Source organism: Callorhinus ursinus, unplaced genomic scaffold (genome assembly GCF_003265705.2).
Source record: "Callorhinus ursinus isolate GAN/ISIS: 27379988/994484 unplaced genomic scaffold, GSC_fseal_2.0 scaffold23, whole genome shotgun sequence".
Taxonomy (NCBI): domain Eukaryota; kingdom Metazoa; phylum Chordata; class Mammalia; order Carnivora; family Otariidae; genus Callorhinus; species Callorhinus ursinus.
In genome coordinates this window covers 2,435,604-2,453,538 of record NW_027397085.1, presented here as the reverse complement: position 1 = coordinate 2,453,538, position 17,935 = coordinate 2,435,604, and the positions used below count along the sequence as shown (strand labels likewise).

The following is a 17,935-nucleotide window of genomic DNA, read 5'->3' as shown; positions in this document are numbered from 1 at the left end:
GTCAAAGACTACATGAAATCTAAACCTTCAGAGCAGCAGTTACCTTTTCTCAAAAGTATTCTGGAAAATATACTGAGTTTTAAGAATCAAATATACCAAGTGGCTCTAACAGTTCACTAAGGTATCAAAGGCTTAGAAAACGAATATAAAGTGTTAGTCGTTCTTTAAAAGGCTAATGTCTATTAACAGCTTAAAACATGGCACAGTAGGGGGTTAATATGCTGTTGTCTGAATCACTTTCATCCTATTAGCAATGTGCTAGCAAGGTGCTATTGGTCTTTTAAAGTTTTTTCTGCTTCTTCTTAGTCTATTTGGCCAGAAAGATTCTTTGGCAATAGTGTTTGAAACAATGTTCAGACTTGTGTTTTTCTTTAGATTTTATATTTTCCAATTTTAGGTGTGTATTTGAAAAATGTTTTCTCCTTTTACGACACTGTTCTAGATATAAACTGTTCAGCACATCTGTATACCGAATCTTTTTCCATCTTAAAATTTTCAACAATATGAACGTATTCTCCAAAATTTCTCCAGTGGGGAGAAATCAAGATGAATCTTCTCGACACCAAGGCAATTCATGTGCTTTCTTTTTTTTTTTTCATGTGCTTTCTTAAGATCACTTATGTAGAACTAAATACAAAACGAATGTTCACAAAGTAAAGCTGGCCTGTTTTATTTAACTTAGTTCTAGTATAACCAACAGTTATTCTTTAGATATCACAAATTTATTGTTTAAAAACTGAAATTCAAATGATAAAACTGAAAAATATCTTATGATTAAAGTTTACTGAACTTACTTTCAAGGACCACACTTTGAATAAACTCTAACTTAAAATTATTTTTTAACAGTTCAGAATGGAAAAGTCATTCTGATTAGAGTGTAATGTAGCAATTTCTGAAAGCTTTCCAGCTCTGGCTCTTCTTATAATTAGCTGGGCAATCCTGAACAAATCATCTACCCCTCTGGTCTGTTTCGGGGAGAGGGAGCAAAATGGGGGAGAAGAAGGAGGACAACAGGACAAGAAGAAAGGAGAGAATCTTTAAGGGGTACTTTATCAGCTGTACAATTTAGTGTTTCAAAAGGAAAAGATATTCTGTTAGGGCTATATTTAGAAGTGAAATGAATTTAAATTGTTTAGCATACCTGCATGCCACAGCCATTCTTGTCACTTTCAACAATATAGAAAGTACTTTCCTAAAAAAAACTAAACATATCCGGGCATTCCAACTCATACAGTTTTATTCTTCCAGACCAGAAGGGTGTTAAACTGCATGTTAACAAGATAATGTATTAAATCATTAGTGGAGTTATAAATAGATAAAACTCTTCGGAGACTAACTTGCCAATTTCTCTCAAAATTTAAAACACAAATGTCACTGAGCCCGGGAAGCGTAGCAGATATGCCACCCCAAAATATGCCACTTTGGCATATGGATAATTTTGAACTGAACTCAAGTGAGAAAAAGCAGATATAAGAAGCCTTCCCCCTTTTTACCTAAAAGCAGGACATAAATTTGTTTCTCCCCTCCCCTTCTACCAGAGGACAGTTAACCACCAGAGACAACTCCAGAGATGGCAGGAGAGGAATCTACATAACAAACTTAACTGATAGGCCCTTACCTTCCATTAGTTAGCTCCCCATAAATATTTACATTTTGCTAGAAACTCAAAGTCTTTTTCCTTTGTCTTACCACTACTCTACAAATTAATTGTTCTTTTGTTAAGATGCTAAGGTCAAGTTCTAACCCCCTTAAGTTACTCATTACTAAGTATTCATTCCCATGTATTTGCACGTTAATAAACTTCTATTTGTTTTCTCTTGTTGATCTGTTTTTCATCAATTTAATTTACAGGGCCCCAGCCAGAGTATTTAGGAGGGCAGAGAAAAAAAGTTAAGTTTCTGTTCCCCTTTATCAGCAATTCCTCTTGTAGGAATTTATTCTACAGATACACCTGCATATTTGTAAAACTACACACATACAAGAAAATTCATTGCACTATCTTCCAAATCAATAAAATAGTGGAAACAATATAGAGGCCCATCATTTTAAACCTTTTTAGGGATTTAAAAAAGATGGTATGTCCATACAGAGGAATACAGCCACTAAAAGGAACTGAGGCTGCTCTACATGTTCTATTAGGGAAGTGCAAAAAATGCAACGCGCACAACAATGTCTAGAAAGTATACTATCATTTGTTTTTGTTTTGAAGGTTTTTAAAATTTTTTATTTACTTATTTGAGAGAGACAGAGAGGGAGATCATGAGCAGAGAGAGGGAGAAGCAGACTTTCTGCTGAGGAGGGAGCCTGATGTGGGGCTCGATCCCAGGACCCTGGGATCATGACCTGAACTGAAGGCAGATGCTTAACTGACTGAGCCACCCAGGTGCCCCCGTTTTCGTTTTTAAAGACATAAATGTAAATACTTGTGCATGCACAAAATATCTCCAAAAGGATATACATACACACAAAAATGAGTAATGAAGTTGGCTCCAAGAGGGCAAAACTGGGTGGCCAGTGTACAAGGGCAGCAGACTCATGTTTCACTGCATATCTTCTTTGTACCTTTGGAGTTTTGTCCCATGTCTTTTCTGAAAATTGTTCAAAAAACTGTTCTAAAGTATTTTTAAATATATTAAAGGGAGATAAAGAATGAGACACTTTTCTGTTCTCACGAAACTTAAAATGTCACAGAGAGTAATTCGTTCATTTTACAATATTTACCAAAATTGTACCAATTTTTGTGCCAGGCCTCTGGAGAATGTATCCCTGCTTATGAAGCTTGTATCCAGGTGGAGATTAATGTATAATATTATGGTAGCTGGAGAAAGAAAGAAAGAAAGTCTAGTCCAAGTAAAGCAGTAATTAGCAGGTTATATTGTTATATTGTTTTGCTAAAGAATAGCACTGAACTGGACAAAAAGAGTTGGGAGGTGAAGGGGAGAGTTGAAGGAAGATACTGTTTTTCCCTACTTCTTATACAGAGGATAAGACCTCAACAGGACACTGAAATGGAGGGAAACAGGAGCCAAAGTTGAGCCTAAAGCAACAACAGAATACAAAAAACAAAACAAAACAAACAAGACAAAACAAAATTAGAGAGAAAGAAAGAAAGAAAAAGAAGAAAGAAAGAGGGGAGAGAGACAAAGAAGAGAAAGCAATCTCTAGCTAGTTCAGTAAAGGAAATTCTACCTTATACATAGGTATATATAAATCAGAAATTAGAGTAAGGTCTCAATCTCAGTTGCAAGTAACATGATTTCAATTTAAGGAATTTAAGCACTACAGGAATTTTTTGGTTTGTGTAACTAAAATCCAAGGGAGGATATACTTCATGGTTGTCTGATTCAGCAGTTAACAAGAGCATCAAGAAATTTCCCTTTGGATGTCATTCTGCCATCCATAACCCAAGTTTCATCCCAAAGCCAGATTTCCTAAGTGCTAAAGGAAGGCTGCCAGCCATAGAAGACTCCGAGCCAGAATTCTAAGCAAGAGCTCTGAAATGTACCTTGTGGAAATGGAATTTGCCTGGCTAAAACAGATAGAGGTGGAGCAGTTTCCTCAAACAACATGTGCTCTATGTACATGGGTACGGATGATGGATACTGGCATGAAAATACAGGCAGATATCAAGACAAGAAAAAAAAAGATACTGAGGAAGTAGCCAGTGTTCACTACAAGATGTATGAAATGCAGATCCAGAGTCATCACAAAGTATTATGTATTAATACTGCCCATTTAAAAGACAGAAAATCATTAGAATAATTATTCTTTTTACAAACAAAAGCCAAAGTTGGCTCCTGAGACTACTTTTAATCTAATACTAGAAATGCCATGACAGTTTTAAAGAGTAATATAAATTTTTTTAAAAGTATTTTGAGACCTATAGAGGATATATAAAAGAAAATATAAATGAATATAAATGAATGGAAATAAACACCTTGCTTTTGGTTGGGGGTACAAGTAGTGAAGATTAAGGGTATGTACATCTACTAGATTTTTAAACCTATGATAATGACAAGTATAAAACTTATGGTGTAGGTTAACAACTAAACATTACCAAGAATAAATTAAAATCCTTCTCTAGAAGTGCTGTGCCAAATTTAAGAGCTTAAGTTATCATATATCAGAATGAAGAGATATCACTATCTCAAAACGATATGTGTACCCCCCTATTCGCCGCAACATTATTTACAATAACCAAGACATGGAAACAACCGAAACGTCCAATGACAGACGGATAAAGAAAATGTGGTGCTGTATATAAGTTGGCCCTGAAACACAAAGGTTTGAACTGCATGGGTTCACTTATATGTGTTTTTTTTTTTTTTTATAAATATAGTATAGTACTGTAAATGTACTTCATCTTATGATTTTTTAAATAACATTTTCTTTTCTCTAGCCTATGTTATTGTAAGAATACAGTATGTAATACATATAACATATAATGTATGTGTTAATTGACTGTTTATGTTATCAGTAAGGCTTCTGGTCAATAGTAGACTATTAGTAAAGTTTTAGAGGAATAAAAGTTATAAGTGGATTTTTCAACTGCACAGTGTCCCAACCCCCACACTGTTCAAGGGTCAACTGTATATATATATATATATACATATAAAATGTAATATTATTCAACCACAAAAAGAAGGAAATCCTGCCATTTGCAACACATGGATGGACACTGATGGCATTACGCTCCGTGAAATAAGCCAGACAAAGGGAAATATTGTATGATCTCACTTTTATGTGGAATCTAAAAAAAACCAAACTCACAGAAAAAACTCATAGAAACAGAGAACAAACTGGTGGTTGCCAGAGACAAGGGTGGGGGAATAATAGGTAAAGGTAGCCAAAAGTAAAAACTCCCATTTATAATTAAGTTCTGGGGATGTAATGTACAGCAGGGTGACATAAAGTCAGCATCAAAACAATACTGTATTATATATCTGAAAGTTGCTGAGAGAGTAATCTTGAAAGTTCTCATCACAAGAAAAAAAAATTATGTGAGGTGACTGATGTTAACTAAACTTATTGTGGTAGTATTTTGTTATACACACACATATATCAAATAATTATGTTGTACACCTTGGACTAAAACAATGTTATATGTAAAATATATCTCAATAAAAATGGAAAAAAACAAAAAGAATTAACACAATAACATGGAAAAAGTCATTTAGAAAGTAATATTGTTGGCCTTCTTTAGCCTTAGCTCCTGCTCAACCCAGCACCAAGTGGGTTTTCAGGACCCATTAGCCAGACCTCCACCTGCAAGCCTCCCCTCACTCCCCAGGCATTCAATATTGAATGCAGTGTCCTAGAAATGGATGACTTTCCAAAGGATCTTTCCAAAGAACCTCTCCTTTCCACCAGGTAAAAAAAACCCTGGGTTGCCTGAGGCATATACATTATTCTACACAAGGAAGAAGGAGGTGATTAAGTATGTGGTTGGAGGCTGAAGCTTCATACCTCCTTTACTCTTTATCTGTGGGGATGCTTGTTGAAAAAAAAATCAAGGGCGCCTGGGTGGCTCAGTTGGTTAAGCGACTGCCTTCGGCTCAGGTCATGATCCTGAAGTCCCTGGATCGAGTCCCACATGGGGCTCCCTGCTCAGCAGGGAGTCTGCTTCTCCCTCTGACCCTCCCCCCTCTCATGTGCTCTCTCTCATTCTCTCTCTCTCAAATAAATAAATAAATACAATCTTTTAAAAAAATCAAAATAATTTTTCTACAAAATGAAAAGTAAGTAAAAACAGTATCAGAATAAAATTAAGGTCTACCAAGCTTTGAAGAGGATGTGGATCAACTAAAGGAACTCTCGTAGAATGCAGCTGAGAATGTAAAATGGTACAACTGCTTTGGAAAACAGTTCGGCATGATTTTACAAAGTAGAACATTCACATACCTGTCACCTGACAATTCCATTCCCGGAAAAATATCCAAGAAAAACTCTATTACCAAAGAAATGAACAAGAACGTACATAGAAACACAGTAACGGGAACAATCCAAATGCCCACTGATAGAAGAATGGATAAATAAATTGTGGAATTGTCACACAATGAAATAATATACAACAGTCAAAACAAATGTATTACATCTAAATGTAAAAATATGGGTAATCTTACCAACATAACACAGAGTAAAAAATACTAAGTCCCAGAAGATATTCTTCTTACAAATTAAAAAATAACTAAACAATATAACTCCTTAGCAATATACAACTGATAAAATTATATAAAATAAAAAAGCAAGATAAACTCATTGGCCACTGGTGACTGAGTCAACATCCAGCCGCTTTCTCCTCCCTAGAGGTCAGGGGATGGGACTAAAAGTTCCAACCCTTTAATGAGAGATGGTTCCCTGGCAACAGCCCCAACCTTCAGTTAGTTACCTAGGGACTTTCCAAAAATCATCTCCTTAACACAAAAAAGATCTTTATTGCTCTCTTCATTTAGGAAATTCCAAGAATTTTAGGAGCTCTGTGTCTGGAATGGGAAGGAAGACCATATATTTCTTTTTATAAATCACACTATCACAGGACCCCAAGGAGGTTTTATTTATATGAATTATATCAATGCTTATTGTATTAATTAAAATTAGGAAATTTTAAAAAGTTTTAAAAATTAAAAAATTATATGTATTTAATTCACTTAACAAATGTTTTACATTTTTGCAAATTTTTAAAATGTACTAATAGAAGCATCTAGATTTTCATATCTTCTGCATTCAATCTATTGCACTATCACGTACCATATAGCCTTTGGAAAACTCCACTATAAAAGTGTGAGCAAATTAAAGTGAAAAAGGCAAATAATGTCTCAGTATTACTACGAAAATAACTTTTACCTTGCAGACACACTGAAAGTGTCTCAGAGACCCCAAGGGACTTCTAGACCATACTTTGGAAACCACTAGTCTAATGAATTCAACAGATAATGTATTTTTAGTACTATCTTACCAAAAACGACAAAGTTCTTTGAGAACACAGACAGGGAAACACTAACTTTGTAGACAGCCAGGGAAACTTCTACAGAGGTAGTGTCATCTGATCTGAGACTCAAACCCAAATCCTTACAAACGAGACCCCATAAGAACTGTACCCTCTCCCTCCTACTTCTTGGTGTGTCTCCTACCCCTCTCCTCTTCTATCTCACTTGGTTGCTGTTCCTCAAACTAGCCACCCTGGCTCTGTTTTTCAAGCCTTTGTATTTACTGTTTCTTCAGTATGAAAGGCTCTTCCCTCATATTATCCCATCGTTCTTCTTGCCACACCTGATCATCCTGAAGGTTAAAGGAGAGCTGTATCTCCATACAACTATAATCCACTCAGGGCCCACTCCTTGGGAAATCTCCCTTACACTAACTGTTATATATGTGCACTAGGAGCAAAAACTAATTAACAAAGTATATGGTAGCATTATTTGTAAAAGTGAAAAATGAGTGGAAAAGAAACCTAAATATCCATCAAGCCTAGAATGAAAAAAACACTAGTGCATTCACATAAGAGAATGAATTATAGAACTACAGGTTCCAACATGAAGTCTCAAAAACAGTAACATTATGCACAAAAAACCTAAATGTCCATCAACATGAGAATGAAAAAAAACACTAGTACGTTCACACAAAAGAATGAATTAGAGCTACATGTTTCAACATGAGTCTCAAAAACAGTAATATTAATATGCATGAAAAGTAATAAAAGATTTCATAGGTATGAATATTTATGAATTTATGAATAGTTACACTATTTGCAATGTAAAATTTCTTAATTAATTTACATTTTGATAGGTAACACATGATTTAAAATTATAAAAATTTCCTCCCATTCTTGTCCTCCCTCCAGTTATACAGCTTTCCTTCCAGGAGACAACCAATACTAGTTTCCTGGGTATCCTTCAGATATATTTTGTTATATAATGTTAAGTTCACAGGACATACTATAATATGGTTTATGTATCTCCAATATAAATTAAAAGTTTAAAATATGCATGGAAATCATAAAGTCAAATTCAGAATAAAAATTACAGGCAAAGAGGGAGAGGAACTGACTCAGAAAGGGCACTTCAAATGTACCTATAGTGTTTCATTTCAGGTTTATTGGGTTTTCTCTGCATTTTTTTTGTTTATACATAAAATAATTACTGTTCAGGGCCCTGGGTGGCTCGGTCGGTTAGGAGTCTGCCTTCAGCTCAGGTCATGATCCCAGGGTCCTGGGATCAAGCCCAGCATCAGGCTCCCTACTCAGTGGGGAGCCTGCTTCTCCCTCTCCCTCTGCTGCTCCTCCTGCTTGTGCTCTCTGTCAAATAAATGAGTGAAATCTTTAAAAAAAAAAAAAAAAAAACGAGGCGGGTTTTTAAAAAAAATAATTATTTTTCTGCATAAAAGAAAACAGGTGAAGGGGATCAGATTTGAGAAGGTAATCAGTTTGGTGTCAGATGGCGTGAAATCAGATGGAGTGAAAACTAAAATAAGGGCATTCATTCAATACTTTAAAATGAGTCTGAAGTTCAGGATAAAGCTAGAGATCAGGGATTTACATAAAGTGATACTTGAAGTTCTAAGAATATTCCCATACATGTACACTGCATAACTTAACAGCACAGATTTCTTAAGGACCGAGCCCAAAACTTTGCTATTTTAGTTTCTCTGGAATACCACCTATTGCTCATAATAAGATTTGAATTTACCTATAACCCTACTATTTTTCTTAGATTTATTTTTTTTTAAAGATTTTATTTATTTATTAGAGAGAGAGAATGAGAGATAGAGAGCATGAGAGGGAAGAGGGTCAGAGGGAGAAGCAGACTCCCCGCCGAGCAGGGAGCCCGATGTGGGACTCAATCCCGGGACTCCAGGATCATGACCTGAGCCGAAGGCAGTCGCTTAACCAACTGAGCCACCCAGGCGCCCTTAGATTTAAAAAAAAAAAAAACCCTGGGGCGCCTGGGTGGCTCAGTTGGTTGTGCAACTGCCTTTAGCTCAGGTCATGATCCCGGAGTCCTGGGATCGAGTCCCGCATCGGGCTCCCGGCTCAGCGGGGAGCCTGCTTCTCCCTCTGACCCTCTCCCCTCTCATGCTGTTTCTCTCTCTCTCTCAAATAAATAAATAAATAAATAAAATCTATAAAAAACAAAAAAAAAAACAAACCCTGGAATGCGTGAGCCTATTTTTGTAAGTAACTTAACAATGGACAGTAACACACATACACACACACCTACCTCTATTAAATTACAATCAAAGGGAGACAGTGTTCTGGTTAGTTCTAGGTAAACTACAAAACATTTCTTGATCGAACTTTATTAAAAATTTTTCTACAGTAGTCTCCAACATAGCTTAAAAATGCTGTAAAGTTAACTTTTAAACAAATCCTTGATATAAATTATTTTCTTATCTTGTTTCTCTAATAAAAGTACTATCTTGACAAATCTTTGAAGGCTGAGATTATTAGAGCTAGTTCTGTTGCTCCTGAAGTTTAAAAAGAGTATTCATCAACTTTATCCATTTCTCACTGTTATAAAGCCAACTTCTTTTCCCAGATTCTTGACCTGTTCCCCTGCATATAATTGACCTCTTCTCTAGTTTCCTCCATTCCATAACTCGACTGACAAGTATGTAGTAGATGTCTACTTTGTAAAAAGCAATGTGTTAGACACCACCCCTCTGGTCCCTAAAAAGGTGACAAAAACTGCATGGCCTTAAGAAAATCTTTGTATATCTTGACATAATGCAGAATCCTTAGAACTTAACACTCTAGGCTTGGGAGATCAAAATGACAATGCTATACCGGTAACCTAAGTGGAAATACATTTCAGTAGATTTATAGGTCTTCAAAATTTCATAGAGTACAGATGTTTTTCAAGCAATGGATGCCATATTAAAAGCATGCCATCTAGTACTGCTCAGAACCTGAGGGTCAGTCAGTTAAAAAGTAGATGCCTACTTGTTCTGATAACCTTTATAGACAAACTGTGAGTTAGAATGTATGTATATACATAAGACTCCCTAAGATACTTCTTTAGCACAAGTTAAAGGATCTCAATGACAACAACAAACAGGGAACTCAGTTAAAAACCAAAGATAAAAACCTTGGGGTGCCTGGGTGGTGCAGTCGCTTAGGTCTCGGGCTCTTGATTTCAGCTCAGGTTATGATCTCAGAGTCGTGAGATTAAGCCCTGCATCAGGCTCTGTGTTCAATGCAGAGTAGGCTTGGGTTTCTTTCTCCCTCTCTCTCAGCCCCTCCCCACTGTGCAAGCTCTCACGCTCTCTCACTCTTTCTCTCAAATAAATCCTTTAAAAAAAAAACCCAGAAAGATAAAAACGAAAGATAAAGATAAAGGAGGGTTTGGAAATAACTATAATCTAGCATCAGAATTTTAAGAATGTTGCTCTTTGGTCTCAGCCAGAGAAAAGAGATGAGGAAGGGGACTTCATCATTTGGAAAGTATAGCAGTAAGATACACACGTTGTGCCCCTACTGTGGCTCTAAGGTCTACCACCTTCAGAAGTCCACCTGTGGCAAATGTGGCTATCTTGCCAAGTGGGAGAGAAAGTATAACTGGAGCACCAAGGCTAAGAGACGAAATACCACTGGGACCAGTTGAATGAAGCACCTAAAAATTGTACACCACAGATTCAGGCACAGATTCATGAGGGAACAACACCTAAACCCAAGAGGGCAGCTGTTGCCGCAACCAGTTCATCTTAAGGATTTCAACGATTAGTCACAAAATAAATATTTTGGTTTAAAAAAAGAAAGAAAAGTAAAAATGTCTTTTGACAGTCGTAGTCATCATTTATACATTTTAAGAATAACAACTCTCAAAAACTCCCTTGATTACTCTTCCCTACAATAAACTTTACAGAAATGCACTAAGAGTGAAACTGGCTTTGTTATATTGTGTTAATAATATTGATACAGTATTTTTTAAACTGTTAAAAAGACAAGATCACTGATATGAGATTTTTAGAGTAAGTAGGGCATCACTGCCTCAGCAGTTTATAGAAAGATGGCCATCACCAAGTCCTATAGATGACTCAAAAACACAAGCTTCATCTTCCTCCTTTCTCTCTCTGCAGCCAATCAGTGAACATAACAAACAACTAAAGAGCAAATTTTTATCACAATTTAAAAGAAAGCAAGTTTCACAGTCTCTCCAGGGGATCAGATCATTCATCTTTATGCCCTATATCCACACTGTTTATGTATCTACAGAATGGTGATAATGATAATAATGACAGCAGTTAACATAATTAAACATTTACTACCAATCAGGCATTTGGCCAAATGCTTTACATGATTACCTTACTTAATTCTCCCAAAAACAGTATGAGAAAGATATTATTAGCCCATTTTTCAGCTAAGAAAACTTGTGGCTTTTAAAGGTTAACTAACTTGTCTAGGGTCCCATATGTAGTATGTATTAAGTGGAGCCTGGGATTCTATTTGTTTAACTCAAACTGCAACAATAAATAGCTATAGTAACTATTATATCGTCATACTGTAATTGATTCAATGGCTCCCTACTGCTTATTATATTAAAAAATCCTTACAGAATAAGGTTCCATTCATTCATTTGTTCAATGGAAAGACTTTTATTATTTATTATGTGCCTTCATTTCTTCACTGGAAAGACTTTTGTTGAGTATCTATTATATGCCAACACTGTACCAAGTGACTCAAAGATGTAGGTTCTGAGTAAAGCTGCTAAATAAATGATCTCTGGATCAGTCATATGATTGATGTTTTTTAAAAATCACCTCTATGGGGCGCCTGGGTGGCTCAGTTGGTTAAGCGACTGCCTTCGGCTCAGGTCATGATCCTGGAGTTCCAGGATCGAGTCCCGCATCGGGCTCCCTGCTCAGCAGGGAGTCGGCTTCTGCCTCTGACCCTCTTCCCTCTCGTGCTATCTCTCATTCTCTCTCTCTCAAATAAATAAACAAAGTCTTTAAAAAAAAAAAAAAATCACCTCTAGGGGCCCCTGGGTAGCTCAGTGGGTTAAGCATCCAACTCTTGGTTTTGGCTCAGGTCATGATTTCAGGGTCGTGAGATCCACACTCAGCGTGGAGTCTGCCTGAGACTCTCTCCCTCTCCCTCTGTGCTCTCTCTCTATTTTTTTTTTTAAGTCTCTCCTAAAAAAACAAAACAAAACAAAATAAAAATCAGCTCTGGGCAAATAAAACAGCATCATTATAGGAAATGGAACCCTGGAATACATAGATCACACAACCAAGCACTTATATTCTAAGGGTTGTGGACTAGTTATTATTAAAAAAAAATTTCCAACTTTGCTCTACTATATATTTTCAAAATTTTCTACCAAACAAAAAATGCAATGAAGACACAGAACACATTCACACATACACACACATACACACAGGTCAAAAGATCTTTCACTTCCACATTTAACTTACAGAATAATATAGCTTGTGTTGGGAAAACCATGGTCATGAGTGGCCTTAGCTTTCTCCCTTTCCAGCTTGAAGAGACATCTGGTTGCCAGCTGTGTAGCTCTAAAAGTCACTGCTTGCCAAGTACTTGGCAGAAGGTGGTGAAGAGCTGACCACCTGTAATCCATTCTGACACTGCCTTTGACCATCGCTTTAGAGAACTGAATACATTACAGAAATTCCAAAAGGAGTTGGCTAAATTTCAAGGGAGGAAGTTGGCCATTTTGGCTGAACTTACTTTAACTCAAATCAAAGGGGTATGATGTGGGAGAAAAGATAAAAAAGCTACTAAACCTTACAGGAAATTTTCAGGGCTATGTCCTTAACCTCTCCCAGATACTGCCCACCACACTTCTATCCATTTTTACTTTAAATATAAGAAGTATATAAACAACTAAAGCTACAGGGGAAAAACTGTATCTATGTCTATGCAAACCTATGCGTCATTCCTATTTTTCACTTTTATGTCAGTACAATAAATACATTCAGTATACATACACAATGTATGTCAATATAGTATATTATATACATTATATATGAATATATATTTATTAACATGGAAATTTTACTTAACTTTTATGTTGTTATTATGTCTGCTATACATAGTATATATATCATACACAGTTGTATATCAGAGGTAAAGGTATAAACTTATTTGGGAAGATGCCACCGTTTGGGAAAGGTGCTTGCTTAAAAAAAAAAAAAATCAATACAATTTCCCCACTGATTCATGATGTAAAATTCTATAATCAAGGCTTGTAGATTTGTAATTATGGTATGTCAGCTACATTTAAACAAGAGTGTTAAAAGATTGTTAAAGTTAAACTAACACAATTGCAGTGTGAATTGTCCTAGTCTCATTCTAATCTACTGGTGTCACTTTCATTTAATCAGAGGAAAACTGTGGGCCAATGTCAGTGCTATTTCCAATGCCCTAACATTCTTTGTTCATGTTGGATTTTAAACCATTACCAATCTAAAATGGTTATAAAAAAGATATATTTAAGAAAGTATTTTTAATCAGTTAATTCACTCACCAGTGGGCTAGTTTAGCAAGCTTTATTGAAAATAAGTTGGCTTTAAGGTTATTAAATAAACTTTTATGTTAAATGCATAACATTTTGTTTTTGCAGAAGTATTTCTTGTACTTACCATAAATCTAGTAAAAAAAACTTATAAACACAAATCTTACTTGGGAATTTACAGTAGACATAGATCATTAAGCTGAAATACCATATCAACATTTAAAACATCGAGCCTCGATTTTCTTCTACTTTAAAGAAGTTATTTTCTAAATCACTAACAATTTAAATTGATACAGAAAACTACTCTGGCAAGGATTCATATTTATAGGACACAGTTAAGTTTTAATTTAAGTAAGGTACAACAATCAATTCACAGTTGTATTATCAGCAAATAGCCTCCAAATAAATCATGGCACACAAAACAGTGGTATGTTAGCTAGTTACAGCAGAAGTACTAATACAAATCATCCTGGTTTGCCTGAGACTTTCCCAGTGTTAGGACCGAAGAGTCTACATCTTAGAAACCCCTCAGTCCCAGGTAAACTGGGACAACTGATGCCACCAAGATATCAAAAAAAGAGAGGGGGGGATTTTCAGTTATGCACTGGAGAAAACGAAAATTGGGAGTGATATTTGATAACTCCCTGCTAGGCTGCTACATTAGCTGTGACCCAGTGACAGATACCAATAGGTCTAGCAAAAGTCTGAAACATGGATCTTGGTGCCAGACCCGAACCCACCAACTAAAACTCATTAAATAATGAGTCACATGTGAAAAGGCTGCTGCTTGAAGAAACTGCACACATCTCTCACAGCCATAATTAGCTCTGGAAAAACAATCCTGTTACTGGGAAGGGGATATTTAAGGAGCCCTTGAGAGGTTCAGTACCAAGTTAGCCTCTTTGCTGTCCAACTCTTACAAGCCATTCTTAGTAACTGGACTCTTTCCTTGTTTCTAGGGTTCTAACTTCTTTCTCAAAACCTATTTCCAGCAATCTGATCCTTTCCCTTTGTTACCATATGAGATAACAAAGTTTCTTTAGGTCTCCCTAGACTGTAAGGCTTCTGCCTATTTCCTTAGGGCCTATCCTAAAACCCTTGAAACTTGCTTCTACTTTCCTGTCTAATGTGACTGCCATCACTGGACTGCCTTCACCATTCTGCCAACACGTTGAGACTCACATCTTTTATTCATTGATCTCTCTGTTGCCAAATACCATCATCTACTTATTGCCTATTTCCAATACTCTTATAACTTTCCACATCCCTGCTCAGATTTCTTACTAAAACCCACTACAGGGAACTTCTGGATCCCTGAAGTATTCTAGCAGATTGATTTGACACAAAACTCTAAGAATTCACCCTCCCTAGGAAAGCCACCCAAACTGAACTCTAGAACTAATAACTAGAATATAATTCTAATGGCTCTCAACTCCTGGAGAGAAAAACTGAAATAACTGGAGACAGGAATTGATGACTTTAAATGTCTTCTTTCAAATAAAAGTTGTGACTTCTGAAGAGAAATGAGGCTATGGGAAATGAACATCTGGCTAGAAAAAAGAACAGAAATTGGTTTTTAGCCCATTGCTTTAAGAAACCACTGAACAGAACCCTGTTCACAAAACCAAGAACATGTCTGAATCATGAAACTAATCAAGAAGCCTTTGAAACTAAATTTGGAGAGGAGAGAAATGCATACCTTTGAAGACCTTTTTATTATGAAAAATTTTAAACATATACAGAGAAGAACATAATGAAGCCCATGATCATTCCGCCCTAACAATTATTAATATGTTACTGGTGTATCTTGCGTTATCTACTTTTCTCTTTGCTGAAGTAAAATGTAGAATTTAAAAAATAGGACACTAAGGCAAAAGATGGAATCATAGCAAAATAACTTTCTGGCAAAAAATAACAGAAGAGAGACAGGGAACAATATTTATGGATTTAGATGGTTGTCTACCAAGGTAAAATATAAATAATAAACAGTTAAAATAGAAATTTTAGGTTTTTTAAAGAACGTATCCCCTTTTACTACAAATGGGGAAGCTCTACACCAAAATGTCCTTAGAAAAACCATGAAAAAAATCTGTGGCAGACATTTCCAGTAATTTATAAGCAATTTGAGTAAATATGTAAATTTTAAGTAAATAGTAAATTATGAAGGGGTTTCACAAAAATGGTAAATTTTTTGTACTGAAGTACAAAGAGTCAAAATTAAAGTTTGATAATGCTCTATTGAAATAAACTGAAAACCAAACTTTATTTCCAAGCCATTTCCATATGCACTTGACAATTTTTGAAAGCCTAAAAACTTAGCTTATTAATTATTTAAATGGGTGTGTTTTCTCTAGAATATGTATTATAATCATATGACTACTGGAACTAATTTTATAAACTAGTGTAGATCATTAGGATGAGAAATGACAAGATCATACAGGTAATTAATAGAAAACTATCATCAGGAGTCATTTCTCATGACTTTTGGCCTAAAGCACTCTCCGTGATACCCTGGTACTTCTGCCAAATAGATCTATTAAAATTACATAAACAAAAGTGAACAACAGAATTCTAGGGTGAGTGATAGTGCAAATTATTTATATTTTCAATTACACATGTCAATTCCCCTATTTCACACATTTTTAAAAATACTCTTTTTTAGAGCATTGCAGCTTAAACAGTTGTAGATCAGAAACTTGGGTTCTTTTCCCTGTCCTGCCATGAGACAGCATGTTAGTTTTAGTTAGTATGAGTTTAGTTTTTCTACTTTAAGTTCATTAAACCTCAGCTTCTCATTTGTAAAACAGGTACACAAACAATACTATTAATATTTACTAGCCACTTAACTATTTGCCACATACTGTGTTAAAAAGCACAGCAGGCATTTCTTGCAAGAACTGCATGAGATGGCTACTAACCATTTTACAGATGAGGTAACTGAGGCACGGTGCAATGTAAGGTATTCTGCAACACATAAAAATGGCAGAATCAAGATTTGAACCCAGTCTCACTTGGGGGAAAGGCTGTTCATTTAACTACTACTCACGGAATCTTCCTACTGTCGTAACAATAAAGCTTCTAGGAAAGTACAGTGCAATCCTCAGAGGCAGTACCTTAGTAAGTGAATTTATTCTTCCCTTTGCCTTGTCCTTCCTCCGGTGGAAATAACAAAGGGAGGAAAGGTGGGCAAAGAGGAAGAAGCCAGACGGCTAGGATTAGACATTTACTTCTACTGCAAAATAGCCTGCTTCTTCTGGGGGCTGTTTATCTTTTCTCCGAGAATCCCTCATCAAAAAGTTTGATGTTCCTGGATCTGAAGCATAAAAATCTAATCAGTACTGAAGTGTCCAAAAGCACTCAGAATTATGGCCAATTACAGGACTGGCCTACCCAGGATAGTTATTTAAACAGCATCCCCCAGTCTCTGGGGCGTACTTCCGGGAAACTGACGGAGGGGAGGGAGAGGCCACAGAAGTTTGATGAATGTGCTGCAAGTTCTTAGAGACTGGGAGTCCCGCTTGCCATGTTAGATCACAGGGCCCCAACAAGGCCTCATTTTTGAGGGCCGGGCTCTCGGCGTCCCCTCTAAACTTCAGAGCGGGCTTGCGCATCCATCTGAGGGCACGTAATGAACTGAATCCGCCTCCCACCAGTCAAGATGGGCAGGGAGACCCGCGGTGAGCGCACCCCGGAGGTACGACCCCAAACGGAGCCCTCTCCGGCTCCGGGCCGCCGCCCCTCCACCTCCCCGGCCGCCGCTCCCCGGTCTCCCCTACCGCAGGCGCCCGAGGGGCGGGGCCGCGCCGACCCCCGCCGCCCAACGGTTCGGTTCTCCAGAAGAAAGACGGCCGGGGGTGGGGGGGTGTCCCGGGCCGCGGGCTCAGGCACCGACGCGTCCCCGCCGCGTCCCGGCCGCGGAGCCCCAAGTGAGGCCTGGAGTCCGGAGCCCGCTTTGGGCCTGCGCTCCGCCCAGCCTCCCGGACCGCCATAAGGCGAAGGAGAGGAGGCGGCGTGTACGCCGCTCACGGCTCCTTACCGCTTCACCACGCCGGTTTTGATCTTGATCTGCCTCACGCGAGGATCAGCCATGATCCCTCGAGCGCCGCGGGAAGGAGGGGTGGAGAGCAAGGATAAGCGTGGAGGAAGAAGGCGCGTAGAAGGCGGTAGTGTCGGCGTAGTCGCCGCGGCCCCGCGCGCATGCGCAGACCCCGGCGCGGCCGTGCTGTCGGGCCACACCGATGGGCGGGGTCGGAGGGTCGCGGGCCCAGGGCGGGTCACTACACGCGCCTGCTGTCATCCGCCTCCACCCACTTTCCCCCTCGTGGATCCTGCCCTTGTCTCACTCGGACAGACTTCCTTTTAGTGTTTGAACAGGCTTTCTTTTAGTGTGGACACAAGTTACACTTTTCCCGGTCTCCACAGCCTGGGCGTTGTGGGAAACTTCAGTTATCTTCCCCGGTAGATTG

The 17,935-nt window shown here is 37.7% G+C and overlaps 1 protein-coding gene and 1 pseudogene across 1 annotated transcript in view; one reads left to right on the top strand and one right to left on the bottom strand.

The window, feature by feature from the left end:
- The window catches only part of TBCA (tubulin folding cofactor A), a 97,773-nt gene extending 80,099 nt beyond the window's left edge, over positions 1-17,674 (bottom strand). Inside the window, exon 1 of the mRNA XM_025892559.2 lies at positions 17,506-17,674. Coding sequence (XP_025748344.2) covers positions 17,506-17,558 — 53 coding nt within the window. The 5' untranslated portion in view covers positions 17,559-17,674. The remainder of the gene's footprint in view (positions 1-17,505) is intronic.
- On the top strand, positions 10,410-10,716 carry LOC112839688 (large ribosomal subunit protein eL37 pseudogene; annotated as a pseudogene).
- Positions 17,675-17,935: the final 261 nt, after the last annotated feature.